The sequence below is a fragment of the Prenolepis imparis genome, unplaced genomic scaffold, assembly GCF_030444845.1.
Source record: "Prenolepis imparis isolate NDT839.2.m4 unplaced genomic scaffold, iyPreImpa1.0 SCAF_6, whole genome shotgun sequence".
Lineage (NCBI taxonomy): Eukaryota > Metazoa > Arthropoda > Insecta > Hymenoptera > Formicidae > Prenolepis > Prenolepis imparis.
In genome coordinates, this window is record NW_028141164.1 from 14,334,003 (window position 1) to 14,355,451 (window position 21,449).

The following is a 21,449-nucleotide window of genomic DNA, read 5'->3' on the forward strand; positions in this document are numbered from 1 at the left end:
ACGTGAACCTTGACCAAGGTAAATCTGAAATTCTCCGCAAAGTCTCGAGGACGTGGCAAAACTGATCTCGCGGAAATACGCCCTTGACCCTGACCTGACCTGAACAACAGAAGGTCTCGCAGGTTTCCGTCGTAATTATTTATCGTGTCCCTATTACGCAAGCGTTTAATAGTGAGAATGATTTCCCAAAAAGCAATACATGCTTTACGCGTAATTTAAAATGTGTATAAATTGTGCAAGACGACTTTCGAAGATCGATTCGAAAATAAACGCGACTCATCACGCAAAAAATGTTTCATCGCTGGAGATGCATCTCAAGCGATGAATAAAAAAGCGTGTTTCGAATAAATGTGGAAAATATACGATCATGTACCTAATACAAAATGCTATTTATATGCTACGTCAAGAGTGCAATAAAATTTTAAAAATCGATCACCTTATCGATTATTGAGAGAATTATGCAGCATTAAATACGCGAAAATGTATAAAATAGCTGATGCAAATTGCTTGTTGCCAACGTAAAATTTTAAAGAAATACATTTCGATTTATATTAAACATTAAAGCGCCACGTGTACGTTACTGCATTCTCCTCTACAACAGTCAGTTGCAGACCAAATACGTAAATTGCAATTAGCCTCATTCCGAAACAGAACAAAATATTTTTCAAAAACACTGTCAATACATTACGGTCATCTCTTCTTTTTTTGTCTCGAATTATTTTAATTTTATCTCTTTGTTAATTAAAATATAAAATGAAAAAATCATACATCATCTAACGTGATATAATAATACAAATTTGATTAATATTTTTATACGTGTAATTTGCTAGCAGCTACATTTTTTTCTTAAAATCCACTATCTGTTTTCTTTACACCAATCAATTTCTCTCTTATTTTGTGCATAAAAGTATTAAGGTAAGATCATCAAAAAATAAATATTTTACGAGATATTTCATAGTTTATGTAAGAGTTTATGTAAGATTATATTAAACTAAAGTATATAATATCTCGTAAACTATTCACTCTTTGACTATCCTACCCTTATAACTTTTTATACAGAATATTGTGAGGAATCTGGATTTATATAAAAAAAAATATGATGCAGTTATATTTAAAAAAAATTAAGTTGACCTTGAAATAACTCTTAAATTTGACCTCTAGGTCAAGGTCAATATGTCAGCATCAAGTGCTTCACTTTGAATCTTATTACTTTTGTATTTAATATTTTTTTCTATATCCCACTCTTTTCGAGATATTTTACCGATCCCATACTTTTTCCTCACTCTGTATATTTGTGTGATTGTACTTAAATATATACATGTACATATATATATATATATATATATATATATATATTTATATATATATATATATATATATATATATACACAAAATAGTAACTCCATTAATATATTTTAATAAAATTATAAATTATGCAAGAAAATTGATGGAAAATTATTTGAAGATACTTCATGGTAAGATCAGAATTTCTCTGCTATATATTTACAGGGTGTCCCTAAACTGGCGACAAATATTTAAATTTTCTGTAACATTTTAAAACGAAAATTTTAAGGTTATAGTAGTTTTCAAATGAGAAAAATTTAAAGATTACGAATAACCGGGCTAAAAATTTGCACACTCAGGGATAACAAAATGGTCAGTGGTAAAGATATGCTTCCATGAACCGAATGCCTTTTTGACAATAGTAAAATTATCGTAAAAATATTCAAGAGTTTCATTAAGAATCTATTTCTGTTTATCCATAATGAATCATAAAAATAGTTTAAAATGCACGCATTACATACATTATGATTAAAAGTCTAGCTCATTGTCAGAGAAACATCTCGCATATTCTTGCGCGGCAAGAATTGAGCTCTGATTATATTTAAATTCTTACAATTCTGACATATATGTATATGTACATATGTACATATGTATGCATCTTAAACTAATAAATCGGTAAAAAATACAAGATAATCAATTGTTGCATAACTTTAAAAGTGACAAAAAAATGAATTATACATCAAATATTGTGGCATGCTTATCATTTACGGAGAATGTAATCAAAGCTCAATTCTTGTTGCACAAGAATATGCTAGACGTTTCTCTAAGCATAGCTCTTCCAATCATAATGTATGTTGTAATGTGTGCATTTTAAATTGTCCTTATTCAAACTTTAAACTTGGCATATATGGTTCACATGACGGTATATTTTTATCTGTAATAACTACTTTTGTTTGGGCGCTTCACCTTGTGACGTTTAAATCAATACGTTATTGTCTCTTGAACATCGTTGCATCAGGTTCTAGATTGACATGCGGAATTCTATTATTTATATTATAAATCTATTTTTTATCAGGTAGTGTCTCAATTGACAGTCTCAGGTTTTATTCGTCGCCAATGTTTGCTGTTATCTAAACAAAATTATATAGATGATCTAGATGAAATTTTGGCATTATCTTATCTTTATATATAGATGCAGATATAAATAATAAAAATATGTATTATCTATATCTGCATCTAAGATGAAAAAAGTATTATCTTTACTAAATCATCTAGACGAATGTTCAGATAATTTGATTTAGAGTCATAGCACATAAAAATACTTAAGTAGTAGAACTTAAGCAGTAAGCGAAAATTTATAAATAAAGGTATATAAATATATTTTTATATCCCCCTTTATAATTTACATTTTTTTATAACTGTGTTTGCATAAGCGGTCTTAAAAATAATATTACCTGGAAGTTATCTAGATGAATCGCCATATAATTTTATCTTTTATCTAGATATATTTAAAACAAAATCATTTTCATCTTATCTAAGATGAATTTACATATCTTCATCTTATCTAAGATGAATTTATATATCTTCATCTTATCTAAGATGAATTTACATATCTTCATCTTATCTTTATCTAGCTAATTTTAAAATCATCTAACGAGGAGAGTGTCAGACGTACCTATCACCGATTCAAACGGCGATTTTTTTATGAGTAGTACTCAGTAAGAAACAAATTCTGTTAAAGCGAGAGAACGCGCTTCTCAAGCATTCGTCTGAAGAAAAATATTGGATGTGTGTGGCTTGGGTGTGTGCGGCTTGGGTGTTGTAAGCGCGAGATCGCTGGATCGAATCTCCCCGTCTGTGACTTATTTTTTTTCTTTTATTTTTTATAATTTATTTTTTTTGTTCCCAGCAACATTTTAACATTAAATAAATAAATATTACGCGACGTTTTTTAATGATTGACATTTAATTTTTAACATTTTGTTCCATATATTTTAAAGAAAATTCGTGCAACGTGAAATTGCTTTCTGTAAAAAATATAAGGGAATGATTAATGTTTAATTCGAGAAATATATTACTATTAATAAAATAAATAAATAACAATAACCAATAATAACGCGGATATTTTACTAATATTTTTAATTTTAATGTCTTATCTCATTGTCAATAGGATATTTTAAATTTTCTCTAGCCCTAGAAATAAGAATATTTCCTAAAAGTTTCATACGTTAGATTTTATATTTTTATTATTATATTCGGTCTCGGATTACTTTTCGTATACCTGACCTTGAACAAAAACAGCTACGAGTTTCGACCATAGGGGACCAGCCGCTTTGTTAAAGTGAGAGAGGGGAGGGTCGAAAAAGGGAAAAGTGTCGGTTTTTAAAATAGTCGACCGTTAGTTACGAAACTATAAGATAGACAGTGCCGGAGAGTGAAAATTTAAAAGATGGAATCAACATCTGATTCTTCAATAAAAAGCGATGTTGAACAAAAAGATTCGCTCGCAGGAAGTAGTGAGGATAATTTGTTAAACGATGAATTTGCGAAACTTCAGCTGAAAGGCGCCGTGGTTTACATGGATAAACTTCTGGAAGAAAATAATCTGATTGCACCAGAACCACCTTCAACAATTTCTTATGAATCGATGCTTATCGGTGAAGAAATGTATCACAACACTGTGCAAATGATTGCCGAAAAAAAATTAATCACCGATGAAGAATTAATAGCTGTACATGAAGCTGACGAAAACAATTTTTTCCGAGAATTAGAAGATAATGATTCTGAAGATTCTGATGAATATCAACCGGATGAAAAGAAAGCGAAACAAGTAGAATACATTTCGCTTGATTACAAAGTTAAAGTTGTAAATATTGTAAAGGAACATCCAAATTGGAATTTGAAGAACCTTCAGAAAAAAGGATGTAGTCGTTTAAAAAGCATGAAGGATTTGAAGAGGTGGAAAGAGCACATTAAAAAGGGCGGATCAATTATCGATAAATATGCTACTATCGACTCTTGGACATATGATCGCTTTACAGAGGCTCGAGAAAATTTACAAGTAACAACAAGAAACTTGCAACAGTGGGCTTTGGCTGCTGCATGTCAATTTGAAAACTTTGATTTCAAAGCTTCTTTTTTCTGGGTAAACAGATTTAAACGAAATCACAGAATTCGACAACGAAAAATTACGAGATATGTGAGTGAAAGAGAGACCTTCACGATGCATGAAATTTTGGATTCTGCAGAAGAATTTCGAATTCAAGTACGGTATTTAATTCCAAATTTTCAAAAAGAATTCGTCATCAATACTGATCAAACAGGTAATTTTACAAAATAAAATTTCACACATTGTAAATATTTGAAAATAGTTTATACACAATATTATATTTTTTTCCTTATTATTTACATTGTATATTAATTTTTTTACAATCATATTACAAGTTGCCAGTACCAGTCTACGTTTGACAGAAGTCTTGCCGAACAAGAATCAAAAACTGTTCTCGTGAAGAAACAACATTTAAATAGAACAACGCATTCATACACGGCCCAATATGCAATCACATTGTCCGGAGAATTGATTCCTCAAGTATTTGTGTGCTTACAAGAATCGACAGGTAATTTTGGGCCCAGAGTTCAAAAATCTGTCGACGAATTTGTAACAAAATATAAAAACATCGTCGTTACAAATTCAAAGTCCGGAAAGTTAACGACCCAACTATACAAAACATTTTTGACAAACGTTATGTTACCATACGTTAAAGAAAACAAATTTCTACTGTTGATTGACTCTTGGGGAGGACAAACAAATCCGGGTATATACGATGAAATTTTTAAAGACGATAGGAATATAGGAACTTGCACTATTAAATTATTCCCCCAAAATGTACGCCTATATGCCAACCATGCGACGTCTATTTCTATCGACAAGTTAAAAATTTAATCAAGCGTCTTCAAAATTGTTCGTACTTGATTGAACGGAATCGCGAAATATCATCTAGAGAAGATTGTATTAAAATTCACTCTATTGTTCATCATCAATTGTCATCGCCAATATTTGTTGATATGTTACGTTATGCATGGTTTACTTCGAAACTTTGTGATAAAAGGGAAATTTTTTTAAATATAAATCAAGCTTGCTTTCCCATAGACCTTTTGAAAACGCCCTGTACATGCAAAAATGCTGCATTTATCAGATGTGCAAGATGTGCCATAAATTTATGTTTTTATTGTTTTTACGATCAATACCACCCGGCATCTTGCAAAGGCATTACTGATTTCACTAATTAATACAACAATTTTGTAATATGTAACGTTTGTTGTGAGAATAAAAAATGTATGCTATACAAATTTGTTTTATTTATTTTAGTTCTTCATATATTATTTACAATTAATGCTATGCTAACAAAAAAAAATAATTGTAAATTTGTTATTTATTTATTTTATTAATAGTAATATATTTCTTGAATTAAACATTAATCATTCCCTTATATTTTTTACAGAAAGCAATTTCACGTTGCATGAATTTTCTTTAAAATATATGGAACAAAATGTTAAAAATTAAATGTCAATCTTTAAAAAAAGTCGCGTAATATTTATTTATTTAATGTTAAAATGTTGCTGGGAACAAAAAAAATAAATTATAAAATCATTCATAATATCTTCAATTTAGATCAATTTAATAAGGTCAAAATTTCAAAAAAAGAAATATAATAGCATGGAAATATTAAATAAGGCTATATCAGCACATGGAAATATTATATAAAATATCTCTTTTAAGATTCGACATTAACCATCGCATATAGTACCATATTTAAAATAGCCAAACATTATGATAACAACTATTTATTTATGGATTTATGACATATTCAATTTGTCAATACATTCCATTGCCGCATAGCAATTACGTAGAAGATGCAGTACAAAACATCTAAATTATTCATATCTTCAGTAAATAACAGTGTCAGTGTTTATTTCTAAGTCAAATGTAAGTTATATTACATAATTCGATATACTTTCATATTTCTTAATTCATTTTTAGTTTTACTTATGTGTTTATATATAAGCGTGTCTGTAAGCACTTATCGAAAGAATGCGCAGTTCATATTCTATGTTGGCACCGCATCCATTGAGCGAAATTCTAACATTGCTCTGGAGTCGTATATTGCATTAAAAGTACGGTAGAGTATGAAGCTAAATAGCTCAGTGATAAGAGAGTTGCCGGAAAGTGAAAGACTCGAATTCGATTTCTGATTCTGTCACTCGAACTTCACATATTTTTCTATAGTCCACAAAGATCATTTTTCAGCGATTATTTGATAAATTGAAAAATATACAAATGCCCTACACAGATACGTCAGTATTTGCCACGGGATAATTGTTGCGAACGTGTCTAGGCTCTACATACACATTTGTTTATTTGGAATACGCACGTGCAAGTATTTATTTTAATGTAAAAGCTCTATATATATATATATATATATATATATATATATAACACAGTACAAAAGCACGGACAATAGGAATAGGGAATATGGAACAGAAACCTATGTAATGCTGAAACACTAAAACTGAATCACTGCGATTGGTCAGGTACCAATCCACCGCATTGGAAATTCCGTTTCTATTTCATATTCCATTATGCGTTGATACATAGTTTCTGGTAAGTTAAAATGTAGTTATTTCTGTTGTTTGACTTATTCTTTGTTTCTATTACCGGTGCTTTTTCTTTTGTATTGTTCAATAGGCTTTACTCGCAGATACATATATGCCTCTTAAGATCATGATTCTGAATAATCTTTAAAAGACTAGCGGTCGCATATTATTTATTAAAGAATTATTAACAAATAAAGATGCATATACAAAACAAGAGGCAATAAAATTGAATGGGCAATAAAAGGTTCAATGTTGAACATAATTTCTAGATATATGTATATGGTATATGTATATTACAATATTACGCATACATACGTACACTTACAATTAGACAAACACTCGCGCAAAGCAAAGTCCACTTCACATTGGTTTCAGTGCGAAATATCTATAATTATACGATTTCATATAGGTTTGCAACTTGTTGCATGAAGTAAAATCCATTACATATCGCCCGTACTTTCTGTACAAAACAGACTCTATAATATTATAGACTTCGTTCTGTTCGGGTGATGTGATGTAGTCTTACTTCGCGAAAGTTGCAACTCTAGAGCTTCTTCCTAACTTATATATTTACTTTTTAATTTTAGACATTTTGAGTACTCTATATAAAAGTTTCTATATAAAGATATCGATGTTTGTTTATGCGTAATAATATCTACATAAACTATGTCCAATATTAAATCTTTTATTACCAATCTATTTTGCTTTGTATGCACTTTTATTTGTTAATAACTTTCTATAAATAATAAACCCCCAGTAGCTAAAATCTTTTGAGTATTACTCAAAGTCACGGCAACATATAGGGTGTCCGAGTAAATTCTTGATTATTTTAAGAAAAAAAACTTAATATCAAAATATTCAGGCAATAGTTTTTGAATTAGAAGCATTTAGAGTTAGTGAATGAAATAACCTAAAGTTCGCGTGCTCATATCCCTGATAAAAAAAATCGATAGAAAACAATAGGAACCGATACGATCTGTAGAAAATCTTATCGTATCTTATTGTTTTACTTTTTAGATTTCGAAAAAAATGTTATCGTTTTTTATCGTTTTCTTTCATTCTTTGTTAAAAGCGGATTCAGTCGTTAGAATACGATAAAATTCTTATTGTGATATATTGTTTTTTATTGTTTTATTGGAATTTATCAAGAAAAAATGATTGAAAATCTATTCGTAATCAATTGTATATTTACAATAAAAAAAGTTTTAAGTTTTTTAACGTATAATTACGAAAAAACATAATTTTTAATCATGCATCAACCATAAACAATTGAAAACGTATTTTATAAATGTATTATCGTAAAGTTACAACAGAAAACATCCCTGATAAAAAATCGATAGAAAACAATAGGAACCGATACGATTTGCAAAAACAGTACATTGCAATTACATTGCAGTAATATTACAATCTTGCAAGTTGCATTGTAATACTGTAGGGACATTATAGAAACATATAACTGTAATATTTTATGAAAAATCTTACAGCAACATTCCAAAAATATTATAAAAAAATAGTATTCAGTCAAATCGTTAGTTCCTTCATTTACCGCTATGCGACGCGCGATTAACTATCTATCTCGTACTTAAGTTTTAGTCAGGAGAATTATATAAAGTTGATGAAATTAGCTCTAAGACTAAAGGTACAATTGTCTCTTAACTTTAAAATGTCGAGTAAATGCTAGATTTAACGCTTGATGTTATAACATCAATAATGTTTTATAACATCAGCATAAACTAGAATTTACTTAATTTAAAGTTAATAATTATAGAAATATATATATTTTACTACATTAAATTACTATAAGTAAACATAATGATGAAAGCGCGTAATATGTCGAAATAAAAAGTTTTATTTAATATTATTTTTAATATATTGCACCGTAATAATACCATAGCATTACATTGTAATTTTTTTAAAAGCGGAAATTTTACTGTTGCCACATTCTTGCAGTAATATTGCAGGAATATTTCACAACTCATATCATTTCACATGCAATATTATAATGTTAGATCTATGCAATATGTTTCTACAATTATTCAATGCTGTATGGGTTAGCGAAAAGAAATGATAAGAAACGATAACATATTAATAGGATACTTACGAAAGGAAACGCTAGAGAATCAATCGTACATTTACGATAATCTTTCGTTATTTTTTTTACTTTCGATTCATAACTACGATTAAAAACGATGTAATCGTTTTCTGTTGTTTTCTATCGATTTTTTTTATCAGGGATGGTACAATGCACATGGTAAAGGTGAAATCTGACTATCCCCTTGTCCTCTTGTCAGTATCAATATATCGAGATTACATATACAAAGAGAATGAGTTTGCTTTTATTAATATTTATATAAATGCACTGTCTATGCAAATAAGACTTTATTGAAAACATTATAAAAGAAAAAATATTACATGATACGTAAAACACAAGCTGTCAAATGACATTTTTTTTTACATGAAATCTGCTGTTAGTTTCATATCTTATAGATATTTTTAGGTTAAGCAATAAAGGTTGCCTTTATAAAGATTATGAAGATTGAAATAATCTATTTAATCAAATTAAGACAATACAGATTATACGAATAAAGAATATTGTAAGATGTTACTCATTTATGGTAAAAGTAAAATACACACAAAACTATGCGAAGATATGTACAGACCAAATCGTAGTCGAGCTTCAGAAGCTGTAATACCAATAAGAAAAAATTTCCTTGGTCGTTATTTTTATGCTTGTAGAAAATAAAAAAGTGCTACATAATAATATAAAGGAAAATTCAACGAGTATTCGTGAAATTAGTCATCAACTCGAAATGTCAAGAACAATTCACAGAATAATATTAAAAGAAAATCAATGCATGTGTTTCATTATTCAAAAGTACAACATTTATTTATCTCAAGATTATGCATGGAAAATAAACTTTTGTAGATATTGCAACAAGAACAACAGCCCGGAATATTACAAAACATTCACCGATAAATGTTTATTCATTCGTGAGGGTCTTTTCAACACTCACAATTATCACATCTGGTCAAGCCTCACAAATATATGGTCAATAATTTTCAACATAAATTTAAAATTAATTTATGGGATAGTCTAGATTAGAGATACTCTAGTAAGGGATCGGACAACAAGTCAACTGACTGCTGATTGGTCGCTGCCATTCGAGGGACACTTCCGTCTTTCGAAATGTGCGCGCCACGCAGTTTTGACAGCTTTAGCTGCATTTAGCAGTGAGCGCTCAATGAGCTGCATTAATTGCTTTATTTCTTTTCAAATTTGCAAAAGTAAGTATTATATATATGAAAAGAAGGGATTAATGTTGACCTTGTGACATTTTATAATTTGCGAAATTATCATTTAAAGTAAAAATCGTATAAAAATCAATATCCAACCTAGAAACAGAAGTAATTTTTGTTTGTTAAATTTTATATATTTTAGAATATTATTGTAATGCGAACGTGTACTGCTCGTAATTGTCGTAATAGCACACGAAATGGCCATAAAATGTTTAATTTTCCCAAATCTCCTTCCCGAAGGAAAAAATGGGAAGAAAATGTTGGTTGCCCTCATCAAAAATATCCTGCGTTATGCGATGTAAGTTTTAATAATTATTATAATTTCAAATCTATTATTTTATTTGTCAGTGCGATCTCTAAGATTTATTATTTTTTTATAATATATTTAATATTAATGTGATTTAGTAATGATAAACATTCGAATGTAACATTTACTTTTGTATTAGAACACAGGCTGCGGTCAAGAATGCGCTACAAATGCTTCGAAACATCATTCTATCTTTAGTCTCATGGAATGTAGAACAAAGATCGAATGATGTTTCGAAGCATTCGTAGCGCATTCTTGACCGCAGCCACAGTTTGAAACATCGCGCGGCGGTTGTTCCTGACCCTCAAATGGCGGCGTATCCGGCGCGTTGTCCGATCCTTTACTAGAGTATCTCTAGTCTAGATGACATTAATAAGATATTTTATTTTTTTTACATTCTATATTTTTTAAACGTTCTTTTAAAAGAAATTGATAGAATGATCAATTCAGTATTTCATTTTATTTCAAATTGGACTATTTAAATTACCTGCTAGAGTAAATAGTAAAAGCTATCTAAATTTTCTGAAAAATAATTTATCAATATTGATGAAAAATGTTCCGCTATATTTAAGAAGAAATATAATTTTTTAACACGATGCAGCGTATTCGTCCAGAAATTTTCGTTTTCTGGATGCAAACCTATCTAAATAGATGGATAGAACGCGATGAACCAGAACACACTGATAATGAAGATAAATATAGCTTGGATGATTTTACAGAGGACATAACGCATCTTACGGAAACGGCATTCAATAATAATTGGAAAGAATGACTTAAAATTATTGAAAACGAATTAGAAACAGAATCGGAAAGCAAAACCGATAAATCAAATGCCTATCGAAATATTTAATTTGCCAAAATTAAAAAAAAAAAAGATATTCTGTTACCATTATAGACAAAATTATTGGATACTGAAATAGGTTATGGAAACATGGGAGGATTTACAACAAGTTGCGAAGGAGAAATAAATAAAATAAAAAGCATAGTTTTCAAAGATATATAAAGTAAAACTATAAGAATAGATACTTTTGTTCAAAGACATATCGAACATTTATTTGGTGAAATTCTCTTAGCCGATGTTAATTCTGTAGTAGACTAATATAAATTTAGATAAAACTAGTTTATGTGAATCACAGGACCTCCAAGAGAAAGAAAACTGGAAAGAAAAAATTATTAGAAAACTTAATGTTCTAAAAACAGATTCTATTGGTAGCTACAGTACATTTATTGATAATGATAAAGAAAATATTAAAGCAGAAAAATCTGAAATAGATACATCGACAATAATTAAATTTCTAAAGAACGAGAAAAATGAGAAAAGTACATATATTAAATATACAATATTTTAAATAAATCGTGCACTAAAAAACAGTTACCACTCTATTTGGGATACCAGAAAGATTGTATTTCTCAAAAATTGCAATACAAGCAGTTTTATTGAAGTGGGCATATTTAAACATTACTTAAATATTCATCTAGCGGCACATAAAATAGATGGAATTTCGTACTGTTTATTAAATTCATGTTCATTTGATAGTTTAGTACAAACATTATTTGTAATTGGAACAGACGATGAAAACATAAAGAGACGGTAGATAAACAATTTTAATAAAACCAAATATAAAAAAGCTTCTAAAATTGTTTTTTTTATAGGTAACTGATTGAAGAAAATGAGTTCTTTCATATAATAAAATATCTTTTCAAGCATGGCATTACCAATGAAACCTATAAACGCAGAACCAAACTTATGGCAACCGTGAAAACGTCGTCGCTTATAATAAAAGATTGGAGCAAATAATAGTTGACTGCGAAAGTAATGTGGGAAAGATGTGTTTAAAATTAATTGGCAAATTTTTACTCTTTAAAATATGTCAATTATTGTAAAAAGCAATGTAGTAAGAGAATAAACCATCAATGCAAGATGTTATTTATGAAAGAAACGCAATTAAAAAAAGAAAATTTTGATATTAATAAAATAGAAGAAGCGTTTCCACAAAAGCGGAAATGTGATACCTGCCTGAAAACAAAAATCAGAGAATATCGAAATATAAGTAAATAAAAAATTAATAGATAAATAAATAAAAATATAAAAATTAAAAGAAACATAATATAACATAATTATTATTTTTTATAATGTTTTTTATAATGTTACAATGGATTTAGTAATAATAAATATTGTCACTCTCCCAGATCCCGAATTTTTTGTTTGCAAATATTTGAAAAATTTATATTTTGGCCACCGATGTGTAATCCACATTATGAATAAGTTGTACGCCATCCTATCTTGAATAAATTACGAATTAACATTATAACCCGCCATCATTTATGTCCTCTACAATATTGATATTGACAAGAAGGGCGATCCTCAAAATTGGCCTTTATCATACCTGAGCCCTGAGCCTGAGCACTTTAGACTACCTCATTCGCTATCTTTAAATACTTCTAATTCACACAAAAACTGTTTATAGTCTTTATATTAAGTAGTTTATATTAAGATTTTTTTCTTAAAATAATGTTAATAATTTACCCTGTTGTTCCGGTCTTTAGGGGACACTTTGTATATATATCAAGACTACGCAATTTGCCTCTCAAATATTATACTAAAATAAATATCAAAATATATACAGAAAACAAAAATTTTAAAACATTACTGTTTATATATATTTTTTATTATTTCAAACATCGATTTATTCGCAAAAATTCAAGATATAGATAAAAAATTTTTAGTGCACAGAAATCTAAAATTAAACCTATATTTTTTATCTTATAATTTAGCAAATGTTAAAATATATTTTTCATTGCACTCACAGGTTTATATACAATAGATTAGCTTCATTAGTATTATTATTTACTTTTCATGATACATATAATTTGTCTAATTAATTGCAAGTAACTAATTATAATGTTTGTTTTTAATAATATCTCGAATATATAGAGAACATATTTAGAATAGAAGGATGTATGTATTTACAAATATAAAATCACAATTTCTACAAACATTTACTCATCAAAAATCAATAAGAACGATGATGCATTTATAAAAATCGTGCATGTCATATTTCGCATAAATTATTTCAAAAGTTGCATAAATATAGATCTCCCAGAGACAAAAACCTGATTACACATAACTCACTGTATTGATTTCCTCATTCATCTCTTTCCCTTCATTCATCTCTTTCCTCCTATTCACCTGTGTATCCTCTCTAAAATCCAACGTTCTCTCGCAGAATTCTCCACCTTTGACTCGCTTCTTCTCCGAGTCCTATCCATTATTATGATCCTTCATCCTTCCCGCGTTCGATTTTTCGTTCAATTTTTCCCGTTTTTCCCAAATCTAATTTTACCTCTGAGATCTTCTTTATTATCCACCATACTTTTTGAACCTTCTCCTTTCCCTTCTCCACAACAATCGTCCATTCAAGATAAAAATTCTTATATGAAGCGCATTTTTAAAGTAAGATTCGTTTTGAATAAAAAAAAAATCTTAACATATAAAAATAATTTATTATAGCCAAAAAACTTCTACAAGCTTACTTTATTTTTCCACATAATCATCATTGACTTCCATTCATTTTTTATATTGTTTCAACAGCTTCCTAATTCCATTGTTGTAAAAGTCTGCCGCCTGTGTCTTGAACCAGCTAACAACGCCGTTCTTTAGTTCGCCGTTAAAAAATTGAATAGACAACTTTGTGAGGTTTTTGGACCAAATGTTATGAGTGACAGTAAATTTAGGCACTGGTGTCGTTTGTTTAAAGAAGGACAAACAAATGTTCACGACGAAGAGCGTAGCGGTAGCCCAACAATGATGACAGAAGGTTTAATGGAAGAAGTAAATACAAAAATTTTTGAAAATCAATGATTTACGGTTTCAGAATTGTCTATTCCTAAAGCGAACTAAAAAAGAAAAAAAAAGCAAACTAAAGAACGGCATTACTAGCTGATTCAAGACACAGGCGGCAGACTTTTAAAACAATGGAATTAGAAAGCAGTTAAAACAATATCAAAAATGAATGAAAGTCAATGATGATTATCTGGAAAATTAAAGTAAGCTTGTAGAAGTTTTTTGGCTATAATAAATTATTTTTATATGTTAAGATTTTTTTTTTAATTCAAAACGGACCTTACTTTAAAAATGCGCCTCGTATTTAGAGAGATTTCAGAGATCTTTTCATAAATAAATTTTTTGACCACTTTCCCTACCATATTGAGTCTCATCCTCACGGACGCTTTTGGGCCTGGTATAAACAATAGTTTGGCAAGCACAAATGTGCAACGGAAAATTCCGAGTGGAGCAGAAGTGAATGTTTTTCGACGCCTAATCTCCGAATCTAGCGTACGAGTTCAAGAGTCATAAAACATCTATGTGGCAGATTTGATGTTTCTTTCGATTTCGAATGAGATGCCTTTTTCCTTTTTACTCTGTACTTTTCCTAATTTTATTTGTTTTTGCTTTCTGAACTGTGACTGATGCGACCAATAAGGATTCTCGTCCGAATTTTCGACACGTACGGAACTGAAAAGTCAATCACTCTTTGCAACACGTGAGCAAGTTGCGTGACACGTATTCGAATTAATTTTCATCATTTATTTGGATATTCTAATTAGTGAATAAAGTTCATTCGAGTTTGTTTAAAGCACGCTCTACGTTATCATCTCAAAATGATGATACAAGTGAAAAGAGGTGAATGTGTATATGTGCAAAACAAACATTTCTTTTTAGAAAAAACAAGTATGCGAGTGTTGCAAGAAAAGCGTTTCCTGTGGTTGGAAATAACACAGTCAACAGGTTAGCTGACACAATTTACAAGAATAAGAATATTAGTATAGTGAGCCGAAGTTTATCCATTTTGCAATTTTGACCACGCAAAACTATGTTGTAATTTAATAAAAGTATGTTACCTAACGTGTTATAAAATGTTAATCGAGGTTTACCATAGAGTAAAATAAGCGCGTATCGTTACCGTATAGAAACTCGGTTAATAGAGTAATATTTCGTCGTAATTTTATCCGCGGCAACTTAATCGGACAATATAAATATATCTGAGAAAGGAAATAATAAAAAGGCTCATGGAATCGGTCAATTTGTGAGTGCGGAAATTGATGGAGAAGGCGAGGAAATTGGTGACTGAACGTCTTCCCAGTTTTTCAGAGATCTAAAAAAGCTTGCGTCAATCCCCGATGATTTTAACACTGTGGAAGAACCATTTGTCAACCAAAACACAGCGAGTTTTCGCCACGGATACAAACGTCACAGCCATTATTGAAATGACTGATTGGATTCATGAGATTCGATCCGAGCAAGAACGAATCGCGACAAAGGCAAGAAACAGCGAAATTTCCCAAATCTGTAACTATAAAACAGTTCCGAAAGTTTCTAGGAATGATTAATTTTTATCGATGATTCTAGGACCTCTAAAATTTTACAGCCGTTGAACGACCTGTTGAACAACCTGTTGCGACAACTGACGTTAAACTCTGCTGTTTTTCGGTGAAAAGTCTTTGTTTATATTCTGTTTATATATATACAATATTTTTTTTTTATATTTTGATTCACATTCTGCTTTGACCGTTGGAGAAATCTAACAAATAGGAATTTTTAATATAGTTTATCATGATAGTGTTTACTTACCTCTTCGTGGGGTAAATTAGAAAAATGTAACAAATTATAAGTTTAATAGAGCTGTGTACGAATCGCGAAGAGTCTCCTGAAAATAGATACTGCTAAGATTTTCGATGTTAACGACAATGTTTGTTCGATACATTTTATGTCTTGGACAGTGTAGAGTAGATCTCGCTTTACTTGGAATGTCGAAAAGCTTTACAAAATTGTAATTATAGATCTTATTTTGGATATGAAGTGGACAATTTGTGATACATTTTCATCTTCTAAATTTCATCTTCTAACTTTAAAAATGGAGATTAGCAACATTTAAAGTTTGGTGAGAGATATTCAGTACTCTTCACTTCACAAGGTATTTTTTTTCAAGCTTATTAAATAAGATAATCGTTTAATAAAATGGACAATACGTTTTATGAAAAATTTAAATAATTATGGCTGTTTATTATTTTTAAAAAGTCCAATAAAATGTATTTATTTATTATCCCATATTTACTTAATCAATGATTTTGGTAATTTAATTGAATCCAGTGAGGATTATTAGTGACCAATAAATGCAATTATGTCGATCAACATTGTTATGAGATGCTGATTTATTATTGAAGAGATTATTATAAAATATTGTTCTATTGTAATTATAGTCATTAATATAACGAAATTATGCATTGATATAACGAAATTATTTTAAACAGTGATGGCATCCTCACAGCAAGACCATTCAAATCGTATAATCGTAATTTTGATAATGTTAATTTTGTCTAAGGGTTTGATTAAATCGCAATAATATCGATTAAATTGATTCTTAACTTCTTCTTTAGTTGTTTTATTATATGTATATAGTTTATCTTAAATCCACGGTATCGGTTTCAAACAGTTAAGTAATTCAACTATAGAGATGTATGAGATCGGAGATTACAAAAAGTTGTGCGACCGCTCTCTATATCCGACGATCTCAAGTTCAAATCAGGCTAGAAACATGCCTTAGATCTATTCGATCGTCAATCGACAGACAACAGCAAACCATTGAGAGTATCTTGCCAAGAGAACCTCTCTAATCTGGCCGTTCGTAAATACTTCGGCATAAAACTATAGATTCCATGTATGTATGTCTATTAAAAAACTATAAAAAAGAGCACATCGCAGATACATGTAGAGAGATCATCACTCTCTGACAAGAGGTTACAGAGAGGGAAGTTATTAAATCATATTTTTAAATTAAACATTATGATTATGAAATGTAAGGAAACTTAAAATAATCATAGATCTCGAATGTGAGAAGCAAAAGAATTCACGTAATCAAGCACCCCGAATGTGAGAAGCAAGAAATTCACGATAATTAAACATCAAAGGAAAGATGGGAGAAAGGGAAGGGGGAAGAAAGAGAAAGAGAAAGAGAGAGAGAGAGAGAGAGAGAGAGAGAGAGAGAGAGAGAGAGAGAGAATTACTTTATAAAAGTAAATCGTTACATTTACCATTCATTTTTCTGAAAATTAATTTGTTATCGTTATTCATTATCTTATATATAAATATACATATGAAATATATGTAATTATACAAATATATAAAAATATATATATATATAATATATAAATATATATAATTTTGATAATAATTAATTTTTAAAAAAAAACTTAAAAAAATTACAAAAGTTTAAAAATGTTTCGTTAATTTTTATATTCTTAAACTCTTGACCAATTCAACTTCACCAAATTATCTAATTCTAACTAAATATCTCTTACAAAGTAGAGAAGAAAGAGAAACAAAGAGAGAGAAACGAAATGTGTGTGTGTAATACAGAAATATAATACTAAAAAGAGCTTCCAACTGTTTTTATGTAATGCGTTGCAAAACTTGTGATTAATATGTTTCTTTGCATATTAAAATACTAAGTAGGTTCAAAAAATTAACAATAAAAATAACAATAAATAACAATAAAACTTAAATTCACTATTCGTTACTAAAAAATATAACAAATAAGTTACAAACAAAATTTATTACGTTGTTATCGTTATAATTATCGAAAAAAGTAAATGTAACGGTAACGGCATTACAAATAACGTGTTGCTTCTCAACCCTGTTTATATGCATACAATGAAAAAAAAAAAAAAAGAAAATGATGTTTAAATTCAAGCACGCAATTTTTCCAATGCTAAAAGTACTATAACTAGCTTTCAAGCTTTATATCTCGGAAAATACTGAAGAAACACTTTATTATAATGTTTTGATAACAATTCAACACCACTTACAAGAATATGTAATGAAAAATGGAGATTCCTATTAAAAAAAAAAATCCAAATAATCTTGACATCAATAATCATGGGAAAATGTTAGGAACGTGAAATCAACATCTAATAATTCTCTCTTGAAACCAAGAAATTTTTGTTCAAAATTTTTCTTAAAAAAAAAACAGTTTTAAGATTTGCTTTATAAAATATAGGTTTTTAAGATATTTGATTATTTAAGATTTAAGATATTTATGGGAATTTAAAATGAGACATCCTATACATTAAACCATTGAATTTTTTTACAGGAAGCACTTGTCAAAAGATTAGGACCCAATGCTCACGCATTCACAATGGAAATCACACCACTAGCCCCACCATCTGTGCAACTGGTACCAGCTAAAGAATACAATGGTGCACCTATTGGTACCAGTTATGATGTCAAAGCTTACGTCGGTGAGTAAAAAAAGCTACTATTTTTCTTGGATTTTATTTTTGTTCTGCTTTCGACTTTGATCGAAGAAGAGGAATACAATAGCGCATAGTAATAAAATGTGAGAAATGTTCACGAACGAAATAATAAAAGGAATATTTAATAAACTTGGCACTCTATTTTTCTATTTTGAATAAAACATTTTCAATGCAGAAATAATAGGTTTTCGATCATAATTATTTGTAGTAACAATAACTTCGTTTAGTTAAAATCATAAAAATACAGTACTTTGAAAAAAATGATTGAGAACTCAAGATAACAAAAATTGCTGATATATTTTATCGACATTCATTTGTAGTAATTTGTAATAACTTTTCTTTTGTTAGTATGTGTATAGCTGAATCACTCAAAAGTTATAATATATTGTAATAAATGATTATTATTGTAATATCATACATAATATAAATTATATATTATCTGACCATCTTATCTAATATCAACTAAAGTGAATACTGAATAAGAATTCCTACAGCAAATTAATGTAATAATAAGTTAATCTATAAAAACTGCTATATATGCAAGTATTGTGTTTTAATGTATATTTTACTCATAAAAAAAATAGTTGTGCAAATTGTGGCTTTAATTTATATTTTGTTACTTAAATCTACTTTTCATGTAAAAATGTGACAATAATCAAAACACTCGTCAACAAAATTAACGCATATGTATTTTAAGTCAAAATTTCTCATAATTTCAAATAAACATAACTCCGCTAAAAATGATCGGATTTGAAAAATTTTTTTTTCACTGTCAAACTTGAAGTCTCTACTTTAAAAATCATTCGTCAGATTTTTAATTTATCCTCCCTCCCCGTACGCCACTGCTTCAAAAGTAAGGACGTGTTTTGTCTCTAAAAAATTGCGTGCTTTGACGCACTCCACGGAGTGGAATAAATTTTTTTCGCAAATCTTATCATAACTATCGTAAAATGTGGACTTTTTACTACAAATTTAAAAAAAAAGCAAAGTTCGTACGATTTTTTTTCGCGGAGTTATTACATATGAAAGTTACCCATATATTTTTTCCATTTAATGACTCCAAACCCTCTCTGCTGTGTGTGTGTGTGTGTGTGTGTGTATGTGTGCGTGCGTGCGTATGCGTGCGTGCGTATGGTTAGGAGAGGGAAATGTAGGAATGTTCTCATTCAAAATTGTGTGTTCCCGCCTCGTCTTCAGATTACTTCTTCTATACGTTCACGCATATTAATGCATGCTCTAATTGTTGTTTAAGGAATTTGAGCCCAAATTTACACGCAAGCACGCACGCGTGGGCGCATACACACACACACATACACACACACACACTATGCGCCAAATCTAACCACCAACCTTGTGGTGCGTGTCGGGTAATACTAATGCTGGCGGTAAATGGAAAAAATGTATGGGTAACTTTCATATGTAATAACTCCGCGAAAAAAAATCGTACGAACTTTGCATTTTTTTTAAATTTGTAGTAAAAAGTCCACATTTTACGATAGTTATGATAAGATTTGCGAAAAAAATTTATTTTACCCCGTGGAATGCGTCAAAGTACGCAATTTTTTAGAGACAAAACACGTCCTTACTTTTGAAGCAGTAGCGTACCGGGGAGGAGGATAAATTAAAAATGTGACGAATGGTTTTTAAAGTAGAGACTTCAAGCTTGACAATGAAAAAAAAATTTTTCAAATTCGATCATTTTTAGCGGAGTTATGCTTATTTGAAATTATGCGAAATTTTGACTTAAAATACATATGCGTTAATTTTGTTGACGAGTGTAGTAACATCACAATTAAGAACAAAACTTATATAAAACTATATGCAATTTAATTTACTGATATTAGTGCTATTTTGATGACGGTTGAAAAGGCAACACTTGATAAAGACATGATCAAAGTAAGCAAAAGTAATAAAAAGTAGAAAAATGTTTAATGCAAAATAACTTGATACAGCTTTATTCTCATATATTTTTATTGTAATTTAATTATTTAATATATCTGGATGTTTTATATATCGCATTAACGTATTTTTTTAAATATCTGAGCGACGTACTCAACCTGAAAAACATTCGTTAAAATTCATAATGAATGAACATTGGGAACTATAAGCATCGTATATTTGCGATAATCCTTCGCCATACAAACGTGCAAAAATTTGTTCTCAAGAGAAAGTACAGACTATAATACTAAATATTTTAACTTCTCGATTTGATCCTCTATAATAGGCAACAGATATCGCGTTTTAATTATTTTTTCATTTAGCTTCCGACGCACATTCTCGTACTTTCTTTGTAACTAATATAATGGCATAATCAGAATGTAATTGTTGAATAATGCTTTCGCTATTTGTGTATTTGTTCGTGGAGCCTCTTTTGTTCGGATATAACTAGCCTACGAACACGCTGGTATACAGGAGTTTCATCCTTTAAAACAATATTTATCTCGATATCTACGTCTCAAATCTTCTCGAGTTTATAACTCGATATTATTTCTCTTATCTCGTCTTTATATTCTCGATCTCTCATATGTTCTATGTTTACATCGTCGTTGAAGTCAATCCTGTTTATAGCAGACAATTCAGAGGATTGCGCTCG

The 21,449-nt window shown here is 29.5% G+C and overlaps 2 protein-coding genes and 1 pseudogene across 10 annotated transcripts in view; 2 read left to right on the forward strand and 1 right to left on the reverse strand.

The window, feature by feature from the left end:
• The window catches only part of LOC145937040 (14 kDa phosphohistidine phosphatase), a 137,302-nt gene that overhangs the window by 98,726 nt on the left and 17,127 nt on the right, over positions 1–21,449 (reverse strand). The gene's annotated exons all lie outside the window — the stretch shown is intronic.
• Positions 1–21,449, forward strand: part of LOC145937038 (phosrestin-2) — a 109,478-nt gene that overhangs the window by 75,628 nt on the left and 12,401 nt on the right. For all 9 annotated transcript variants that reach the window (XM_083039799.1, XM_083039800.1, XM_083039801.1 and 6 more), the window contains one exon: positions 18,694–18,841. In XM_083039799.1, coding sequence (XP_082895925.1) covers positions 18,694–18,841 — 148 coding nt within the window. The remainder of the gene's footprint in view (positions 1–18,693; positions 18,842–21,449) is intronic.
• LOC145937388 (uncharacterized) lies at positions 3,734–5,574 on the forward strand (annotated as a pseudogene).